A 19,885-nucleotide genomic window follows, 5' to 3' on the forward strand; every position below is an offset into this window, starting at 1 on the left:
GACGTCCTCCCAGATGAAGCCATGGTGATGGGGGCCAAGGCAGAGGCAGTTAGGGGCGATCAGGCAGGCAGGTGAGCAGTTTGGGGTGATCAGGCAGGCAGGCAGAGTGGTTAGGGGCGATCAGGCAGGCAGGCAGGGTGGTTAGGGGTGATCAGGCAGGCAGGCAGGCCAGCGGTTAGGCAGGCAGCCCCCCCCCACCGCCCCATGCACGAATTTCATGCACCGAGCCTCTAATTATATATAACAGTTGACTCCCAAGGGGAGAAAATTAGTCCCCTTTCGAGTCTTGTAACTCCTAATTTGTTAGGGATCCAAGTCTCCATTAGATGTCAGTGGGTCCTTGCTATCTCTCACACACTTGCAAATTTCTTGTTTGAACAAGAAGAGAGCAGGTTTTGTGCTCAGCTCCTTGGACAGGCAACAATGCCTAGCCATACTTGTTTAGTTTCCATTATGTTGATTTTTCTAAATGCCTTCTAATTATAGCATAATAATTAGATCATTCATCTACTCGTTCATTTATTCAACAAATATTTATTGAACATTATTTCGTGCCAGACACTGTTCTAGGCACAGGGGACAGCACAGGAAATAAGACAGATCGAAACCCTGCCCTCATGGTGCTGATGTCCTACTAGTGTAGGGAATCTTAGCAGTAGATGTAGCTCATGGGTTTCAAACCCCCACTGTGCCACTCACTAACTGGATGACCTCGGGCAAGTGGCCTAACGTCTCTGTGCCTCCATTTCCTCACATGTAAAATGGGGGTATAATTGCACCTAACTCAGGATCCAACGAGACAATATGTGAAAGGAGCCAGAACAGCGCTTGGCACTCTGTAGATACTTAGTAACAAATGTGGACTGCTGTTATTTATTTTCATTTCTAGTTTGATAAAACATTCCTCTTTAAACACATGTATTTAAGCTGCCTTTTAAAATGAATTTATTTAAGTGGGGAAAATGGGGAGGAGTGGAGAGTCCGTAAAAAGTAAGTGTACAGGTAAGGAGGACAGGGCAAAAGCCACAAGTGTGTGTGTAGGAGAGAGCATTTGGGGAGCCGGGAACTACAGGGAGATGTTAGCAAGGCTCTGGCTAGTGGGCCCCGAGGAGAAACATAAAGCTATTTTCAGTGTCAACATAAGGACAAGGCTTATTCCTTCAGTCTCACATTTGCAGGCTTCTCCCCACTCCCTGACCCTGTGGAATCCGAGCTCTGGGACGGGAGGTTCCCTGGGAGGCCTTGGAAAGGAGGGGTCTGGACGGTTAGGGGGCCGAGACGCTAGATGAAGATGAGGCTGTGGACCTCTGGGCAGGAACAGTCCGGGAGCTGCCCAAGCCTCGCCCACGTCCCTCGGCACCGGGGGTGGCCGGCCGCTTGCCACAGCAACAGCTGGTTCCTGCAAGAGACGGGCTTGGCTCAGGGGCACTGAACCTCTAGGCTCCAGGACGTTTGCTGTGGGGGCCCCTTCCTCCATGAAAAATACTTTGACCCTTTGCACTCGCTTGCTTTTTTCTCGATTCCTTTATTCTAATGCTAACCGTGTCGAGTCACACTCGACATCCGAGTGCAAAAGGTTAAGTCATAGTTTACAGCGGCATTGTATAAAGACGAACATAATCCAGCTGGATTCATTATTCGATTTCATGATTATTATTATCTTTTTCCTTCTGATTTTAAAAGAAATTTTAAACGTTTTAAATTTTCCTGGATCCTAAAAGTGGGCAGGCACTGGGCACTATGTCTGCTGTGCCTGATGCAGAATGGCCCTGAGCCGGCCGCAGTGCCCACCCCAGAGGCCACGTGGGCAATCCAGACTCACTTCTTAGAGTATGGGGAGGTGGCAAACCAGGAAAGTTGCTTAACCTCCCTGTGGCCCTTTTCAACACAGTGGAGTCATTAAGAACACAGGCTCTGCCCTGGCTAGTGTGCTAAGCGGTTAGAGTGCCATCCCGTGCACCGAAGGGTCACAGGTTCGATTCCCAGTCCGGGCACATACCCAGGTTTTGGGTTCAATCTTCGGTTGGGGCACATGTGTGAGGCAACCGATTGATATTTCTCTCTCTCCCTCTCCCTTCCTCTCTCTCTTCTCTCTAGAGTCAAAGAAAGACATATCCTCGGGTGAGGATTAAAACGCACGCACATACACACACACACACACACACACACACACACACACACACACACACACACATACACGCGCGCACGCGCGCGCCCTGGAATCAAGGAGTGTCATGACCCAGCTCCTAGGAGTCTCCACCATGGCTTCAATGGACAAGACATATCCATAATCTCCGCCTCTCTGAAGTTTGGAAGGTTCTGTGTGATGCTGTGTGCAAAGAAAATAAAAATGATCATGACGGCCTTAGCCTGTTTGGCTCAGTGGATAACACGTTGGCCTGTGGACTGAAGGGTTCCAGGTTTGATTCCAGTCAAGGGCACGTACCTCGGTTGCAGGCTCAATCCCTGGCCCTGGTCAGGGTGCATGCAGGAGGCAACCAATCGATGTGTCTCTCTCACGTCAATGTTTCTCTCTCTGTCTCTCGCCCTCCCTTCCACTCTCTCTAAAAATCAATGGAAAAAATATCCTCAGTGAGGATTAAAAAAAAAAAAAGATCGGACAATAATAACTAACCATGTCAGCTATAAGAATGAAAGCTCTACTGCTACAAGGCAGTCACGTGAATGAACTTTGCAAACCTCATAGCGAGCTAAGGGAGCCAATTCCAAAAGGCACACGGCTGCATTATTTCATGTATTTAAACTTTGGGGGAAAAACAAGATTAAACCATAGTGTTTAGGGATCTGCACCGAGTAGAGCTTATATTAAGAGAACTGTACAATGGCTTGCCATGAAAGTCAGGACGGTGGTTTCCTTTATGGTTAGGAGCAGTGTGGGGGGCTGGGAGGCTGGCCAGGTTCTGTTCCTTGCCTGGGTGGTGACTACCCACGTGTGTCTCCTTTCCAAACATTTATTAACCTGTTCATATATGTGTTAGCCAATTCTCCGTGGGCATAATTCAAATCTTTTTAAAAATGCAAAGTAATGACAATAGTAACAAATACTGATGGAGTGCCTATTAAGTGCTGGGCACTGTCCTGAGCTTCTAAGCACAGCGCCTGGCACACAATAGGGGCTTCACAAATGATAGTGTATAAAGTCACCGTGATTGTTGGCATCCTCATGATACACAATGGAGCTAATGTCTCCTGTCTCAAAAGGGCTTGGGGGGCCTGAATGATGCAAAGCGCCTACCTGGTGCCCAGCACTCCACAGGTGCGTGACTACGGCAAGTGTTCCTTCTGCTTGTCCCAAACTCAGAGACACTTCTCTCAGGCTAAATAAACCCTCCTAAAAATCCCCAACTGACAGGCTAATCCCTCCCGGCCCGGGCCCTTTGCAAGCCTGCCCTCTCCAGCTGCCCACAGAAAGAATCCAGCTGACAGCTCCTCTCTGTCCTCACTTTGATCCTCCTCCTCTGCCAGTCCTGCCTGGTGAGCTCATGCCCCAATCAGACCTTCCATCACCTGTTGCGAGCCTGGGTATGGTGGGAATGGAGAGAGACGGCTCTCCCTGGCACAGCCTGGCTCGGCTTTCCATTCCTGCCCCTTCCTGGTGGAGCCAAGGTTCCTGCGACCCTCATCTCAGCCTCACCAGAGTGCCAGGTCCCACATCCCGAAATATTTGCATCCAAAAGGAGAAATTGGGGATTAATCCGAGTGTTAGGGCTAGAAAGGCTTATCCAAAGATGGGTGAATAAACCAAGGCTCTCAGAAGTGAGCATCTAGCATCACGTCTCTAACGGTAGAATCTCAGGTCTAAGTGGGAGAGAGATTAGAGTGGGGTGGGCAGCGTGGGCCACTTTAGAATGTGATAATATTGTTTGCCATTGATTTCCTGGGCACCTACTATGTGCCAAGTTCATTATGTCCATTACATCTCATTTTCACAAAGGAGGTATTCTATCCATTTTATGTTAGACATGGCAACAGCAGCTTCTGCGTCTAAGTCTCGATGAGGGGCCAGGTGCTGTGCAAAGGGCAGGGGGTCCTTCCCACAACTCACGTGGTGGGGACTGTCCGGTTCAGGTGGAGGGCTGGCCCAGAGTCACGCAGCAAGTAAAGGCCAGAGATGGGGTTTGAGCCTGGATCTGTGCGGTCTCAATGCCTCTTGTTCAGGTACGTCTATCTGTAGCACCCTACTTGTCACTGGCATTCCCTGCTCACTTTTAAAAGGAAAGAAATTCTCTTTGAAATGGGAGAACTCCCTGGACAGACAGACCCCAGAGGGTGCTCTCATTCCTACAGTATAATAATCTCTGCACCGGAAAAGCACTGTCGGGGAAAACAGTCTAGAACTTGGCTCAGGGATCTGAATGGTATAAGTTTAAATCCCAGTTCTATTACCTGCTAGGTGTGTGACCTTACACATCTCTCTGCACCCAAGGATCCAAAAAGTATCCATTTGGGGTTCTTGGAATGTTTCAATGGCATATTGTGTGTTTATGTATCCTTACCTCCTACCATGCTCCCCCTCTCTCACTCCACCCAGGCCACAGTGGCGTCTCACTCCCAACTCAGGGCCTTTACCTTGCTGTTCCCTCTGCCTGGAACACCTTCCCCCAAATATCCACATGGCTCCCTCCCTCATTTCCTTCAGATCTCTGTTTAAATGTCACCTCCTCAGCGTCACCTTCCTCGAAAAGGAACAACCCCCAGAACTTCCTCCTCATTCTGCTTTCTTTTCCTAACACGTGTCCCATCTGACAAATTACAAATTTACCTGCCTAACGTCTGTTTCCTCACAGCAAAATGTTGTCTCCATAAGAGAAGGGACCACATCTGCCTTGTTCACTGCGCCTCCCCAGTGCCCCAAACATTGCCTGGCACATGCTCAGTGGTAAGTGCTCCACAAATATTTATTGAATGAATGAATGAATGAATGAATGAATGAATGAATATAAAGAGCTTAGAATAATGCTTAGCACATAGTAAACATTCAATAAATGTTAGCTGCTATTATAATTAGTATGCTAAGTGCTTCCTGAGACACCTGTTCTGGTGGGAAGCGGTCTAGGGGGCTGATATAATCCAAATCTAGGTCAAATCCTGCTGTGTGACCTTGGCTAAAGCACACTGCCTCTCTGAGCCTTGGTTTCCTCATCTATAATATGGGAGTAACCAAAGTTGCCTTTTAAGGGAATTTGGAGGATTCCACAGTAATACCAACTCACTTTTCTTGAGCTCTTTCTGGATGCCAGGAGGTATGCTAAGTCCTTGGCTTGCACAATCTTGCTTAACCTTCACCATTGCTCCATGGGGAGTTCATCTTACTATCTGCATTTTCAGGAAATTGGAGTTCAGGAAAGTTATGAGATTTGCCCTGGGCCACATAACTGGAAGTGGCAGGGGCTGCTCCTCCTCAGACACTGAGACCAGGACTTTCCGGGGTGCCGCCCTGACCAGGCAGCAGCAGCATCTCGCTCCAGTGGCACCATCACCCCTCACGCAGCAGAGAAGCCCTGGGCTCTGCAGTCACACTTCCCATGCCCCAGTCCCACTGCTCACTCTCTGGCCCCGCCGCCGTCCCCGTAGCAACGTCGGCTCCTGGCATCCTGGGCAGGCCACTCACACCTGACACAGACCAGGTGGCCCTGGGTCAGATACTTCGTCCACTGGGCATGGGGTGCCCTCACCTGCCGGCAGCTCCCTGGAATGGGCCCCAGCTGGAACTGGACACAGTACCTGCAGCCACACAGGGAGACACCATCCCAGGCACCTGTGAGCATTTATGGAGGCCTGGCCCTATGGAGGCCTAGGTTGATACAATTTCTCTCTGGTATAGTATCCTTTGGGGCAGCCCAACCTGCAAAAACAGGTTGCATTCAACAAGAGACGTGGCTCCTGCTCTTTTAACTTAACCTCATTGAGGGCCATGGTCAGGCCCTCTTCCAAGCACTGCATCCAAAAGACTATATGGTTTCTTTCTCATCTGTCTCCTCACTAGAATGTCAGCCCCACAAAGGCAGGAATTTCTGCTTGTTCTGTTCACCATACTGTCCAACTCCTAGAACAGTACTGGCGCATAAAAATGTGCTGAATGGCCCTAACCGGTTTGGCTCAGTGGATAGAGCGTCGGCCTGCGGACTGAAAGGTCCCAGGTTCGATTCCGGTCAAGGGCACGTACCTTGGTTGCGGGCACATCCCCAGTGGGGGGTGTGCAGGAGGCAGCTGATCGATGTTTCTCTCTCATCGATGTTTCTAACTCTCTATCCCTCTCCCTTCCTCTCTGTAAAAAATCAATAAAATATATTTTAAAAAAAAATGTGCTGAATGAATCATTTGGTCCAATGGAATAAGGAAATCCTGTGACGTAGGTGTTGCCCCAGTTTACAGATTAGGAAACTGAGGATCAGAGAGTTAACTTGTCTACAGTCATAGCTAATAAGAGGTTGCGCCTAAAATGGAACCATCAATAAACCCCAAAAGCCTAAATTGACACGCCTAACCACTCCATTTCATTTTACCAAGGATCCTATTTTATAGAAGAGATTCTCCATGAGAATTATTTAAAAGGGAAACTTCCCATTATGGGGTATTTGAAGTAAGAGCCAATTTGCCAAAATTTTACCTCTACCCAACTTTTCTACAAATGGCAGTAAATGGCACCCCCTGCTGGAGGAGATGCAGCTTATCAAGGACTCGGGGGTGACTGTGTGGGGCTAATGCCCCCTGGTGGCTGCAGCCTTTGGGAGGCCTCAGGAGGAGACAGTTTTCTCCTAGGACAGCCCCAAACCTGTCCCTTCCTCTCTGAGCTGCCCGCAGGACTCTTCAGGAATCTGTCCCTTACCAGAAGCCTGTGAGAAATGAACCTTTTGTCTTCCCAATACACTTTCTCTTCCCTTTTTGTAGTTTATTTGGGGAACTCTTGCCCTCACCCTATTTGGTCTTGGAGGGGCAATCATTCTGGGTGGCTGGTCCTGGCTGCCCACACCTGCCACTAGCCTGGGCAGATGATTAAAGTGACCAATCAGAGTTCCTATCCTCTGGGCCACAGTGATTGGTTCAAGGATGGGCTGGATTCAAGCAGGACCAATCAAATTCTCCTCCAGAAATAACACACTAAGACTGGAGGAAGGGACCTGGCATTGCTAAGCTGGGAGGATGTTGGGCTGCTGATTCCCACATTGGCCATTGCATAGAGAATATTAGAGAGAGAGAATGAATACGAGAGTGAGTCTGACAACACTATTTGACCTCATGATTGAAGTAACACTATTTCAAAACTTCCTTCCCAGTTATATAAACCAATAGTACCCCTTTCCACTGGAGCCAGCATGAGCTGAGTTTCTGGCACCTGAACGAAAGGCATCCTAACTAATATAGCTCCCTCTCTACCTCCATTGCCAGCTTTTGTTCAGACCTTATTCTTTCCATTGATATTTGTTGAGTACCTGCCATGTGCCAGGCAGTATCCTGAAGCCTGACCTTATCACCACCATCCCCAGCCCACTGGTCTGCCTCCAGTCCCTGCAATTCACTCCTCACAAGGTACAGGGCTATCACCCTGGTCCAACCCACCTTCATCTCTCACCTAGACCAGTGGTCGGCAAACTCACTAGTCAACAGAGCCAAATATCAACAGTACAACGATTGAAATTTCTTTTGAGAGCCAAATTTTTTAAACTTAAACTTCTTCTAACGCCACTTCTTCAAAATAGACTCGCCCAGGTCATGGTATTTTGTGGAAGAGCCACACTCAAGGGGCCAAAGAGCCGCATGTGGCTCGCAAGCCGCGGTTTGCCGACCACTGGCCTAGACCATTGCAGTAGCCTCCCTATTGGTCTCCTGATTCCTTTCTTGCCTCTCTCCAAATATCATTCAAAGGGATCCTATGAAAACTCAAGGGAGATCATGAAACTCCTCTGCTCAAAACTTTCCCCTGACTCGCGTCTCATGAGAAAGTGTCCAACTTCTCACCACAGCCCATAGGCCCAGTGAGATATATTTCTGACCTTGTTTCCTACACTCTCCTTCTCCCTGCATCCAGCCACACTGGTCGTGCTGATCCTGAACACACCAGGCATGCCCTGCCCAGGGACCTTTGCACTTTCTGGTCCCTTTTTCAGACCTGCTCTTCCTCTAGAAAGCCTCCTCCAGATCTTAGTTCAAACGTCTCCTTCTCGGTGAGGAGGCCACAGGCACTCCCACCCTCTTCCCTGCCTTATTTCTCTGCATAGCACTTAGCACCATTGACAGGCTATTTGTTTATTGCCTGTCTCCTCCAACTAGACTGTCCACTCCATGAAGACAAGTATGTCTGTCCTTTTATGCTCCTTGCTATAGCCCCAAGGCCTATCACAGTGCCTTTCATATAATGGGCACTCAATAAACATTGAGTGAGTGAATTAATTAATTAATTAATTGTAATGGAGACCAATTATTAAGGACTTCAAAAGCATGTTAATGAGCTTACAAACGTAACAGGACAAGAAATGGGGAGTCAAGGTAAGAGAAAGACATGATGAAAATGTACACAAAGTTTAGTTTGACTTTGGGTTCATTTGTTTCAACTTACCCTAATATCTCCTGCCCCTTGGGGACACTTTGCTTTCTCCGTTCTTTCCCGTATCTGCCTGTGGTTATCAGAGCAGGGACTGTGGGCCAAGGAGAAAACAGTTAGGTAACTCAGCACGACCACAGGAAGCTGAGTTAGGTACTCCTAGCTTCTGAGTCATTTATATAGCAGCCCTACAGAGACTATGGGATCCTGGAACTGGGTAAGTGGTCCCCACTAGTACCCTTTATGTGATGCTGGAGGAAGGATCGTATTTATTTCTGAGACTCAGGGCCTAGCACAGTGAGTTGCATAGGGGGTCTCAAACGCTTTTCAAATGAATGATTTTTATAAATATATGAGTAAGTAAAAAGTAGATAAAAGAGTTAAAAACTGGTTGGATGGATAGATGCATGGATGGATGGATGGATGGATGGATGGATGGATGGATGGATGGATGGCTAAAATGATGGAAGAAATGAAGAATGGATGGATTATGGGTAAATAAATGGGAATATGGGATAGAAAAAAGACAGAGATGATGAATGCAAAGAGGATGGATAGAGAGATGACAGATGGAGAGATGAATGAATACAATAAATGGATGGAAAATTGGACACATGGATGGATGGATGAATGAATGGATGGATGGATGGGGAGATGTAAGGATGGAAGAAAGGAGGTACAGAGGGATGGATAGGTAAATGAATTTATAAGTTATTTTGTTGGGCCAACTTCCAAGTCTCTTCTTCCTAGAACAGACAGAAAACACAGAAAAAGAGAGGTTGGTGATTCATTAGGGAAATAAAAAGTCCAAAGTAAGCCCTACTCCTCCCCATTCCCTGAGTGATGGAGCTGAATCAAAGAGTTGGTATTGCCCAGCTGGTGTTGCTCAGTGGTTAAGCCTCTACCTATGAACCAGGAGATTACAGTTTGATTCCTGAGTTGCAGGCTCCATCCGCATAGGGGGATGTGCGAGAGGCAGCTGATCAATGATTCTCTCTCATCATTAATGTTCCTCTCTCTCTCCCTTCCTTTCTAAAATCAATAAAAAAATTTTTTAATGTTTGGTGTTGAACTAATGCTAGTGACCTAGAAAAGGCCCACACTGGGGCACCCCAAGCCCCTCCCCTGCTGCTGCCATAGAGACCCTTTATGGGCGTGACCTTTGCCATAACACTTAATATGAAATCTCCCTTCCTCTCTTTAAACATCCGTGGTGCTTCTTCTGGTGCAGCCTAAGGAAGTGAGGAGAGCCCCAGAGAAGCCCAGGTTCTAGTCCCAGCTCTGCCTCTTATAGCTGAGTGATGTCGGTCAAGTGACTGCCCCTGCTGAGCCCGTCTCCTCATCGGCAAAATGGGGATAATACTGGGACCTTATCATATAGTTATTGTCAGGATTACATAAGGTGATTTATGGTGAGCAATGTATCTTGGGCAAGGTTTGTGTCTCCATGAGCCTTGGTTTCCCCTTCTAAAAAATGAGAATAGTATCATTGGCCTCACAGAGTCAAGGAATGTGGCTAAGTGCTTGGCACATAGTAGGGGCAGTCAGGAAGGTCTTCCTGGGAAACTGACATCTGGGCAGGAAATAATAGGCGGGGCAAGGTTAGATATGGGTGTCGGGGGACAGGGAGAAGGATTTTAGGCAAAAGGGATGACATTGCCACTGCCATCATCCCATTGCCACCACCCTGGTCCAGCCACCATCCTCTCTTGTATGCACCACTACAGTCACCTCTTCCTTGGCCTCCCTGCTGCCCTCTGATCCACTGTCCCCTTGATGATCAGAATGAGCCTTTAAAATGTGGGCGGGGGGGGGGGGGGACAGCAGGCGTGGCTCAGTGGTTGAGCATTGACCTATGAACAAGGAAGTCACGGCTTGATTCCTGGTCAGGGCACATGCCTGGGTTGTGGGCTCGATCCCCCAAGAGGGGGCGTGCAGGAGGCAGCCAATCAATGATTCTCTCTCTCTCCCTCTCCTTTCCTCTCTGAAATCAGTAAATATATATTTTTAAAAATAAAATAAAGTGGGGCAAGGGAGCTTAGAGATGAGGTCACACGAGGCAAGAGCTTATAGACCATGATGAGGCATTTGTGTTTTACTCTAAGGGCACTGGGTCGCTATTGGAGAATTGAAAGCAGGAGGGCGACTCCAGGGTAAAGTTTGTGATGTCGTTGTAGAATGACCTCTCCCCACCAGGCTGCAGCATGGACCTGCTGCCTCCTCTTCTACTCCTTCAGGAAAACCACTGTGCTCTCTCTCTTGGTCACTTTCTTCAGCTACAAAACCGGCATCACGTGTTTTTTTGTGTTTTTTGTAGTGGCATAAAAACTTTTGTCCAGGTGTGCAATGTCGCTAAACTTCTATAGTTGTGTCTGTCCTACATCATTCAACCCAATTTTCCTTTGGAGAACACCCCTCCCCTAATCTTACTCAAATAGGACTGACCCCCCTCCCAGCTTCAAAGGGAGCACATGCCCAGCCTTGGCCAATCAGTGTGTTCTATCGCTCTGGGCATATTGATTGGCTCAGCAGTGGATACACGACCCAAGTCAAGCCAATAAGATATCATCCCAGGACATCTGCTGGAAGTGTGAGGAAAGAGACCTTTTCTCCTAGCTGTTAGGTTGGAGGTAAGCCTGGAGCTGTCAGAGACCATCCCCAGTTGGCCCGAGAATGAGGCCAACTCAGAGGAAAACAGAACTGAGAAACGGAGAGTCCTGGCCACATTGCTTGAGCTTTTGGATCCGGCCATGAATGCATCCACTGGAATTTTAGTTACATGAGCCACACTTTTTTTTTTTTTTTGTACCTGATTATATATTGGGTTTTTGGGGGGTATTTGTTTGGGTGTGTGTGTGTGTTTTAATCTTTATTGTTGAAAGTATTACATATGCCCCCTTCTTCCTCCCCGTTGATCTCCCAGCCTGCTCCCACCCCACCCAAGGCCTTCACCACCCTATTGTCTGTGTCCATGGGAGGCACACATTTTTGCTCAGGTCAGTTTAAGTTGGGTTTCCCATCATGTGCATACAAAGCCCTGATGGTTCACACTGGGAGATGAGTAGAAAGAAGACGAGATGCCCAGAGGAAGTCAGAGCTTCTTACCTCATTCACAAAGTGAGAAGAGGGGATCAGGGCAAAGGAAGGCAAAGTCCTGCCCCAAACTTGGACCCCACACAGGATCTGACAGTCACCCCTGGTGGCCACCCAACTCACACAAGGACTGCTGGCACTCCACTCCCTGGTGGCTCCGGTACTCCACGCAGCCAGCCTGCTCTTCCAAATGGGGGCAGGGAGCACCCCCATTCCTTGGCTCCTGCAGGACATGCCTCCGGCGGACACGGTAGGAGACCTGACAGGGTTTGGCACAGCGACTCCAGCCACTCCACTCTGCCACAACGCAGGAGACAGCTGGAAGAGAAGGTCGAGTCTCCAGGGGCAACGTGCCTGGCCTTGGGCTGGCCTGGGGCCAGATCGCCACCTTCCCACAAGTCAAACCCTCAGAAACACCATGCAAAGCACTAGGACTCTTGCAACCCTAAGCCCATGCCTTCCTCAAAAGTTTCTCTATGGTAACTGTTTATACATCTACTTAAACTTAACATTCCCACGTTTTATTCATCCATCATCCTTCTGGTGATCATTTAAGTTGTTCTCGTCATTCATTCCTTCAGTAAACATTTCTTAAGCACTGAAAACTGATTTCACCTCTCTGTGCCTCAGTTTCTTCCTGTCAAAAGGAATAAAAAGAATATTCACCTGATAGGGAGGCCTTGAGGATTCAACCGGATACAATATATACAGGTCATACAGCACATGCTTCTGGCACATAGCAAGTGCTCAGTAAATACAGCTAATCCTCTGCTGCAGCGACATGAACCTCAGCTACTGCAACAGCATGGAGTGGAAAACAGCCTCTTACAGAGGTTGCTTCTGGTGACATACGTACAGACAGTTTAAAACCTGCAAAGCAGTGCTACACAACGTTTAAGAATTCACACAGGTATTGTATTTATACTAGAGGCCCGATGCACAAAATTCATGCAAGGGGTTTGGCCCCCTCCGCCGTGGCGGCTGCCTCTGCCTCAGCCCCCGCCGCCACAGCGTTGTCTGGAAGGACGTCTGATCTAATTAGCATATTATGCTTTTATTATTAAAGATATCTATGTTGATCCTCATTATTTAAAGATTCTGTATTTGTGACTTTGCCTGTTTGCTAAAATTTGCTTGTAACTCCCAAATCAATACTTGAGATGCTTTGCTGTCATTCACACACAGCAAAAGTTTCCAGTCGCGCAAAGTACAGCTGATGTCAGACGAGACCCCATCTGCCTTCTGGGATGGAGGTGGCAGGTGGTGGTGCGATGCAGAGCAAGAAGCTCCAGTTCAGGGGCCAGTCGGATGGGGTGAGTCCCAAGTCTCACACACACCACACACAGTCACACACACACACACACACACACACACACACACACTCATGCACACACAGGGGCTCCTACCGTCAAACTTAACTCACTCATTCCACAAATATTTACGAGCAACTACTGTGAGCCAGGAGACACAGTGGTGAACAGAGAGACAGGTGGGTCCTCATGAAAAGCCCTCACCAGCTCTGAGACACGTCCTAGTTCGGCAACATGAAAATGTGAGACAAAGAACATCCTTGAATGAGGGAATGAGGTCACTGTGTTGGAAACACAGTGTTGCTTCTGGCACCTCAGGAAGTCACATACCCTTGCACAGATCTCCACTTTTAGCAGAGCTGAAATGCTCAGAGGGAGGAGAGAGGAGGGAGGGGGAAGAAGGAAGGAGGGAGGGAGAAGGAAGGAAGGAGGGAGGAGGGAGGAAGGAGGGAGGAGGGAGGAAGGAGGAAAGAAGCGGGGAGGAAGGGGAGAGGAAGGGGAGAGGAAGGGGAGAGGAAGGAGGAGGAGGAAGGAAGGAGGGAGGGGGAGGGAGGAGAGAGGGAGGGGGAGGGAGGAGAGAGGGAGGGGGAGGGAGAAAATCAAGCGTGGCAACCTAATAATGACATCAATGATGTCACTGTGCTGAGCCAGGCAGTCACATGTAATCCTCACAACAATCTTAGGAGATGGTGCTCTGGGGCCTCCTCTGTCCTGTGCCCTCTGGGAAGCCTGTGCACCACAGAGGCTCCCTGACCCCAGATGCCACCGGACGTCAGCGCATGGGGGTGCTGGTAGGAAGGAGAGTGTGGCCCAGGTGTTTGTTGCCCCCCGCCTTGACTCAGCCTGGCTCCTGGTGAGGGGGCACCTTCAGCCATGAATCCTGCTCTCACCAGGCTCCCATAACACCATTTCCTCCTGTAGCCCACTGTGAATAGAGTCCTTATCAAATTCTCTTCCACTTACTATTCTGGGCATACCATCTGCCACTTGCCAGGCCCGACTCCTATATGTATTTGTACTGTTGTCAGATCACCTCACAGAAGAGGCAACTGCAGCTTAAGGGGGCAGAATATCTAAGCCCAGCCAAGGTGTTGGAGTCAGACAAACCTGGATGCGAACTGCAGGCTCACAGGCTGGTGCAATGATGAATTCAAGGCACTGAGGAGACTGTAAATGCTCGGAACAACCGTGATCTTTACACATTTATTGGACAACTATTTAGGGCCTACTGTGTGCCAAGCACTGAGCTGGGTGCCAGGAACACAGATGAGCAAAGCAGAAAATGCCCCTTCCCTGGAGGAGCTGGCATTCTGCAGGAGAAACAGGCAATAAACAATACGACCTATGATGTAATTTCAACTAGTGCTCCATTCTCTGAGAAAAAACAGAGCAGAATAAGAACGGCAGGGGTGAGATGATGAGAAACTGTTTTAGATGAAGGGGTCAAAGGGGGCAGGCCTCCAAGACAGAACATCTGAGGAGTCCATAGAGGGAACTGTGTAGGTACCTAGGGGGGGGGGGGTTTTGGGGGAGAGGGGTTCTAGGCAGAGGAAACGGGCAGTGCAAAGGCCCTGGGGCAGGGTCAAGGTTGCATGCTTCAAAGACAGTGAGGAGGCCAGCCAGTGTGGCTGGAGCAGGAGAGAGAGCGGTAGGAAGTGATGTCAGAGACGGAGAAGGCAGTGATAGCATACATGGCTTTGATGACTACTATAGGAATCAAAGGGGAGTACCAAAGTCCCACCATGGTGCCCTGCCCTGCCCTGCCCTGCCCTGCCCTGCCTGTCAGGCAGATGGGAGATTTGCAGAAAATTAGGCAGATGCCACCCTACACATCTTTCCATGTTGTTGGCATCTGTGAAGTCACCAAGCAGCATGCTCATGTGATATCCCCAGGGAACTGTCATCACACCTCACCTAGGCCTAGGGCTGCGACTCAGGACATTCGTGTGATTATTCATAGCTTGTCAGCCTCCGCCACTCGTGTTGGCTCCACGGAAGCACGGTCCTTGTTCCTTGCTGAATCCCAGCACCAAGCACAGGAACTGGCTCATAGGGGCCCAGTAAAGAATGAGTAAATGAATACTGAATGAGCAACGCTTGCCTCAGCAACAACAAAGGAAATAGGACCACAGGCTGGCATTGTAAGGAATACCACCAGATGGCGGTGTTTCCCAAAGCAAAGACCATCCCACCTTTTTCTGAGTAAAGGAGAAATTCTAGCTTATCAGTGTAGCTAAAAAAAGAGGGGGCAGAGGTGGAGGGAGGTTTAAAGGCTGCTCATCCCACCCTAGAGACCCAGATAACATCGTGCCAGCTGAGCCTGCTGGAGCCAGACTGAATTTCCCACAGTCCCCTTGGATCCCTCTGCCCCCACTCTAACATCAGGAAATGCCTTTTTGGACAATCCAAACCCCACCTTCTTCTCTGAATCTCACTGCCCAGCCCCTTGACTGTCTATCCTCCTCACTGTCTACCAAAAGGATCTTCCTGGAATGCAGCTCTGACCTGTCACCTGAAATCCTTGAGTGATTCCCGTATCCTATTGACCTGGCTCACAAAAGCTCTTTTTTTGATAGTGGGTCATAAAGACCCCCAAGCCTAGTGGCTAAAATGTAAGTTGTTCCTGCAACACGCCCTCGGTCATTCACTCCCTCCTCCTTCTATTTAATGTCCCAGCACCCTTTTGCTTCAAGTTCCTTTAAATGCACAGTCTCACAGCTCAGTGGTAGGCAGCAGTCATTTCTACCCTCCCAGCCTCCTTACTGCCACCTTCTGGTAACAATGCCTCAGTTTTCTTTTGAAGAACCAATCCTCCCCACTCTCAGTCCACACGGTTTGAATAGAGGAACCTCACCCCTAATTCCTTTGATGGGGTTTGTGAGACAAACATGGCCAATTGACATATTCCTTCTCCTCTGCTCAGGAATTGATTAATCAAGGATGAGCATGTAACCCAGACTGGGCCCATGAAAACCATCCCTAGGATTTTGGTTGGAACAAATGGGGAAAAAAAGCTCTCATGCCACTAGGGAACCAGTTCAGAGCTACTGGGTATTACCTTTGCTACCATTTGGTGACAGCATGCCTGAGAATGAAGCTGTCACAAGCAGAGCTGAAAGGTGGAGAGAGATAGAGCCCTGATGCTATCCTTAGAGTCCCTGGATCCAGCCATGCCTGAAACCAGAGTCCATGAACTGTTTCTTAGTTACCTGAGCTAATCAGTTCCCTTGTTAGCTTAAGTCAATTTGAGTTATGTCAAACCTTAGAGTAACGACTAGGGCAATGAATACGTAAGTGCGTAAATGGGGACATTGATCCTTACAGGGTTCAAGTGAGAATTAAAGGATGTAAAATACACGAAAACACTTGGTAATGAACTTGAAAAATATGAAGCAATGATGTCCAACCTTTAAGGCCTTCCTAGTCACTCCAGCTGCACCCTCTCCTTGCCTCCATCCCATCCTCACTGATTCTTTCCAAGCCTCGTCTTGCTATCTTGCTCTGATTAAAATTCTTTCACGGCTACTCTGTCTTCCCAAAATATAAGCTGGAGGGGGATCAGAGCCCATCTCCCCAGCCCCATGGCTTCTAGCTGAGCTGGGCACACAGCAGATGGCCCGCGGTGTGACTGAACTGAAATTGGGCATGTCAGGTGCGCCTCTTCCACCCGTAGGCTCAAGTCTCCCTCCCCCTCCTGAGCAACCATACAGTATTGTGGTCTGGAGCCAGACCGCTGGGGTTCAAATCCCAGATCTGCTGCTTCATAGCTGTGCAACTCTGAGCAGGTCCCTACCTCTGTGTGCCTCAGTTCCTCATCTGTAAAATGGACATGAAAACACTATTCCATAGGGTTCTTGTGAGGTTTAAAGGAGCCGGCACTTGGTAAGTACTCAGTAAATGTTAGGGTGTGTTTTTTTAAGTCATCCTTAATATCTCTTTCTACCACGATCAATTACTGAAGTCAGTCAACATTATCCCCTGAATCACTCATGAAAAAAAAACATACTTCTCTCCATCCCTTGCCTCCTAACTAGTCGCCATGTCCCCTCCTGCCCTGCTCCTCTGGGAGGTAGGAAATTGAACTTGTCCCTGATCTATTTATAAGACCTTGGCTCCATCCAGCCCAGACAAGCGGGCAGATCCTAGGTCTGCTGCCTTTTTGACACCTTCCCAAAGGAGCAAAACAAAGAGAGACTCAACGCTTTGAGGCTCGTGGGCCCACCAGCCCAAGCTCTTTATAAAATGGAAAATGCTGGGGAACTGATAACATCATGTGATACTGTGGACGAGGGTCAGACCGTGGGAAAGTATCACTGATCCCTCTGCCTTGTCTCCTTCCTGGGGCCCCCACCCCTGGGCTAAGGCAGGGGAGCCCGATGGGGGCAGCCCCACACTCGGAATGACCCCATGGCTGCAGGCACTCTGTACAGAAAGCAGACAAGTACGAAAGTGTTCCCAAGACAGTCCTTCTGCAAGTTTATTCTGGGGGCGTCTATGATTTGGGGAGATACACCACCACAAATTACTTTTTCCTCTCACTGTTGCCTGACTTTCCACCATTAGCCACTCAGACCAGGATCAGACCAGGTTCAAAACCTGCTGGAACACCTTGGCTGGCCAAAGCTTTCTCCTCTCCAAGCCCAGCTTTTCTCATCTGCTGAAGGGGGACATTACTATATGCAGAGACCCCAGAGTGCTGTGAGAAAGTAATCAGGTTTGATGAGACACCCAGCTTAGCTCTTGGGCACAGACATGGTAAATGATCAATAAATGTTGGGTGCCTTCAATTTTGAGGTTGGTTTTTTTTAATTGTAAATTCTTGCCCTGGCTGGTCTGGATCAGTGGATAGAGCACCAGCCCACTGACCACAGGGTCAGGGGCTCAAATCTGGGTCAAGGGCATGTACCTCAGTTGCAGATATTTCAGCGCGATAGGGGTGCTGGGAGGAGGCAACCAGTTGATGTGACACATTGATGTTTCTCTCTCTCCCCCCTGCCTCCCTTACTTCCACTCTCTGGAAATCATTGGGGGGAAAAATATCCTCAAGTGAGGATTTTTGTAAAATTGTAAATTCTTACATTTTAAATGTAAATTCTTTTCAATGTAAATCCCTGAAGGACCACTGATGTTTCAGGATAGAAGGGTCCAATTGCTATATCGCCTGACAAAATTGGGTCATATCCACTTGACAGAATGTAGATTTTTGTCTCCAGTGGGTGTGAAAAACTTACTCCTGGGATTTAAAGAAGACAGAATCCTCCCCACTAGTAACTCAACAAATCAGCCCCTGATTTCAGAGCGCGGTGGGTACTACTCAGGTGGGGTCTTTACAGGAAATGCTTAGAGTTAGACCCTGGTCCCTTGGCCACTCCCAGCACCAGGACCACAGGGAGGCGTTACCTCCACCTCTGCTGGCCTAACCAAGTTTTAGCCTGCTCCTCCCCCCACCCACCCTCAGTTCTCCCGCCCCTCCGGGTTCACCCAGCCCTCGGCCTTCTCAACACCCTCTCCATTTGCCATATGCCCTGTGACACCACCACCACCACCCATGTCTGCAATGCAGCTCGTGCACTCAATCCTCCCTTGCACCCCTCCATGCCCCACGTCTCTTCCCCTCCCCCCGCCCCCCCACCCCGTTAGGGTTGCCAGATAAAACACTGTACGCCCGCCCAGTTGGATTTGAATTTCAGAAAAAAATATAATCAATGGCTTTTAAAAGAAGTGTGGCCTGTGCAATATATAGGAGGTACTTATACTAAAAAAAACTTATTGGTTGTTTATCCGAAGTTCAAGTTTAACTGGGCCTCTGGTATTTTTATTTGCTAAATCTGGCACCCTACCCCAACCTCAGCGCCCTCTCCCACCTCGCACCCCTCCATGCCCCCAACTCGCCTATTTCCGTTCAGTGTCCGTCTCGCACCGGTGCCCCGCCAGCGCGCCTCTTCCGTGAGCACCCCACCATCGAGCCCCCTCCAAGTCCGGCGCATAGTCCTTGCACCCCCTTCTCTGGAACACCCCTCAACTCTCCAAGCATCCCTCTCCATTCCGCCCCCGAGACTCACGCGCCCTGGTCCATGCCTCGCGCAACTTTCTCCACGCGCACCTCCAGGCCCAGAACCCTCGGTGTACCGCAACCTAACGTTCCCCGCCGCACCCCCAAACCCCGCTCCCCACGCGCCGAGCGCTCCCGGCGCACCTGGGCAGGCCCGCGAGTAGTCCGCGCAGCAGTCCCGCGCCGCGCCGCACGCCTGGTCGCAGAAGCAGCGCGGGGGCCCGGGGGCTGCGCAGGTCGGGTCACGGCCGGGGCAGCAGCGGCCCAGCGCGGAGCAGCCCTGCCCCGGCCGGAGTGCGTCAGGCGGCCCTCTCGCCCAGGACACCGCGGCCACTGCGGCCAGGACCAGTGCCAGGGGCAGGATCCGACCTGCTTCGCGAGGGACCATCGCTGAGCTCAGACTGGGGCGGGGAGGACACCGAGAGGGACCGACCCTAGCGTCCCGCCCCATATTGGGGCGGAGGCTCCCCGCCCGACCCCTCCCCTACCTGTCACGGAACTGATACCCACCTCCATTCCTCCCACCCAAACTCTGCACAGCTAGTGGAGGTGAAACATCAAGATAATGGTGAGAATCATCGCAACAACTTTGCAGGGTTCCCCCAGGTTCCAGGGAAATTGAGGTGACACAGAGGTTCATCAAAGCAACATATAATAATATAAAACAACAATCTGCTGTTATAACAACAACAGTAGTAGTCACTCTACCATAATTATAGTAGCAATAACACCAGTAATAGATACCAATATTATCTATATTAATAAAAGTATAATATGCTAATTAGACCAGATGTCCTTCCAGATGACCTTCTGCACGAAGCTGGAGGCTGCGAGGGAAGCCCAGGTCCGGGGTGCCAGAGGGAAGCT

The 19,885-nt window shown here is 49.4% G+C and overlaps 1 protein-coding gene across 1 annotated transcript; it reads right to left on the reverse strand.

Moving 5' to 3' along the window:
- Positions 1 to 1,281: 1,281 nt before the first annotated feature.
- Positions 1,282 to 19,406, reverse strand: LOC307107555 (somatomedin-B and thrombospondin type-1 domain-containing protein-like; the record flags this gene model as incomplete). Its single annotated transcript, XM_079784856.1, has 5 exons — positions 1,282 to 1,399; positions 5,569 to 5,745; positions 8,579 to 8,657; positions 11,780 to 11,974; positions 19,163 to 19,406. 5 exons carry the CDS (start codon positions 19,404 to 19,406, stop codon positions 1,282 to 1,284), a joined length of 813 nt encoding a protein of 270 aa, XP_079640982.1.
- Positions 19,407 to 19,885: the final 479 nt, after the last annotated feature.

Source organism: Cnephaeus nilssonii (assembly GCF_951640355.1).
Source record: "Cnephaeus nilssonii genome assembly, chromosome: 11".
Lineage (NCBI taxonomy): Eukaryota > Metazoa > Chordata > Mammalia > Chiroptera > Vespertilionidae > Cnephaeus > Cnephaeus nilssonii.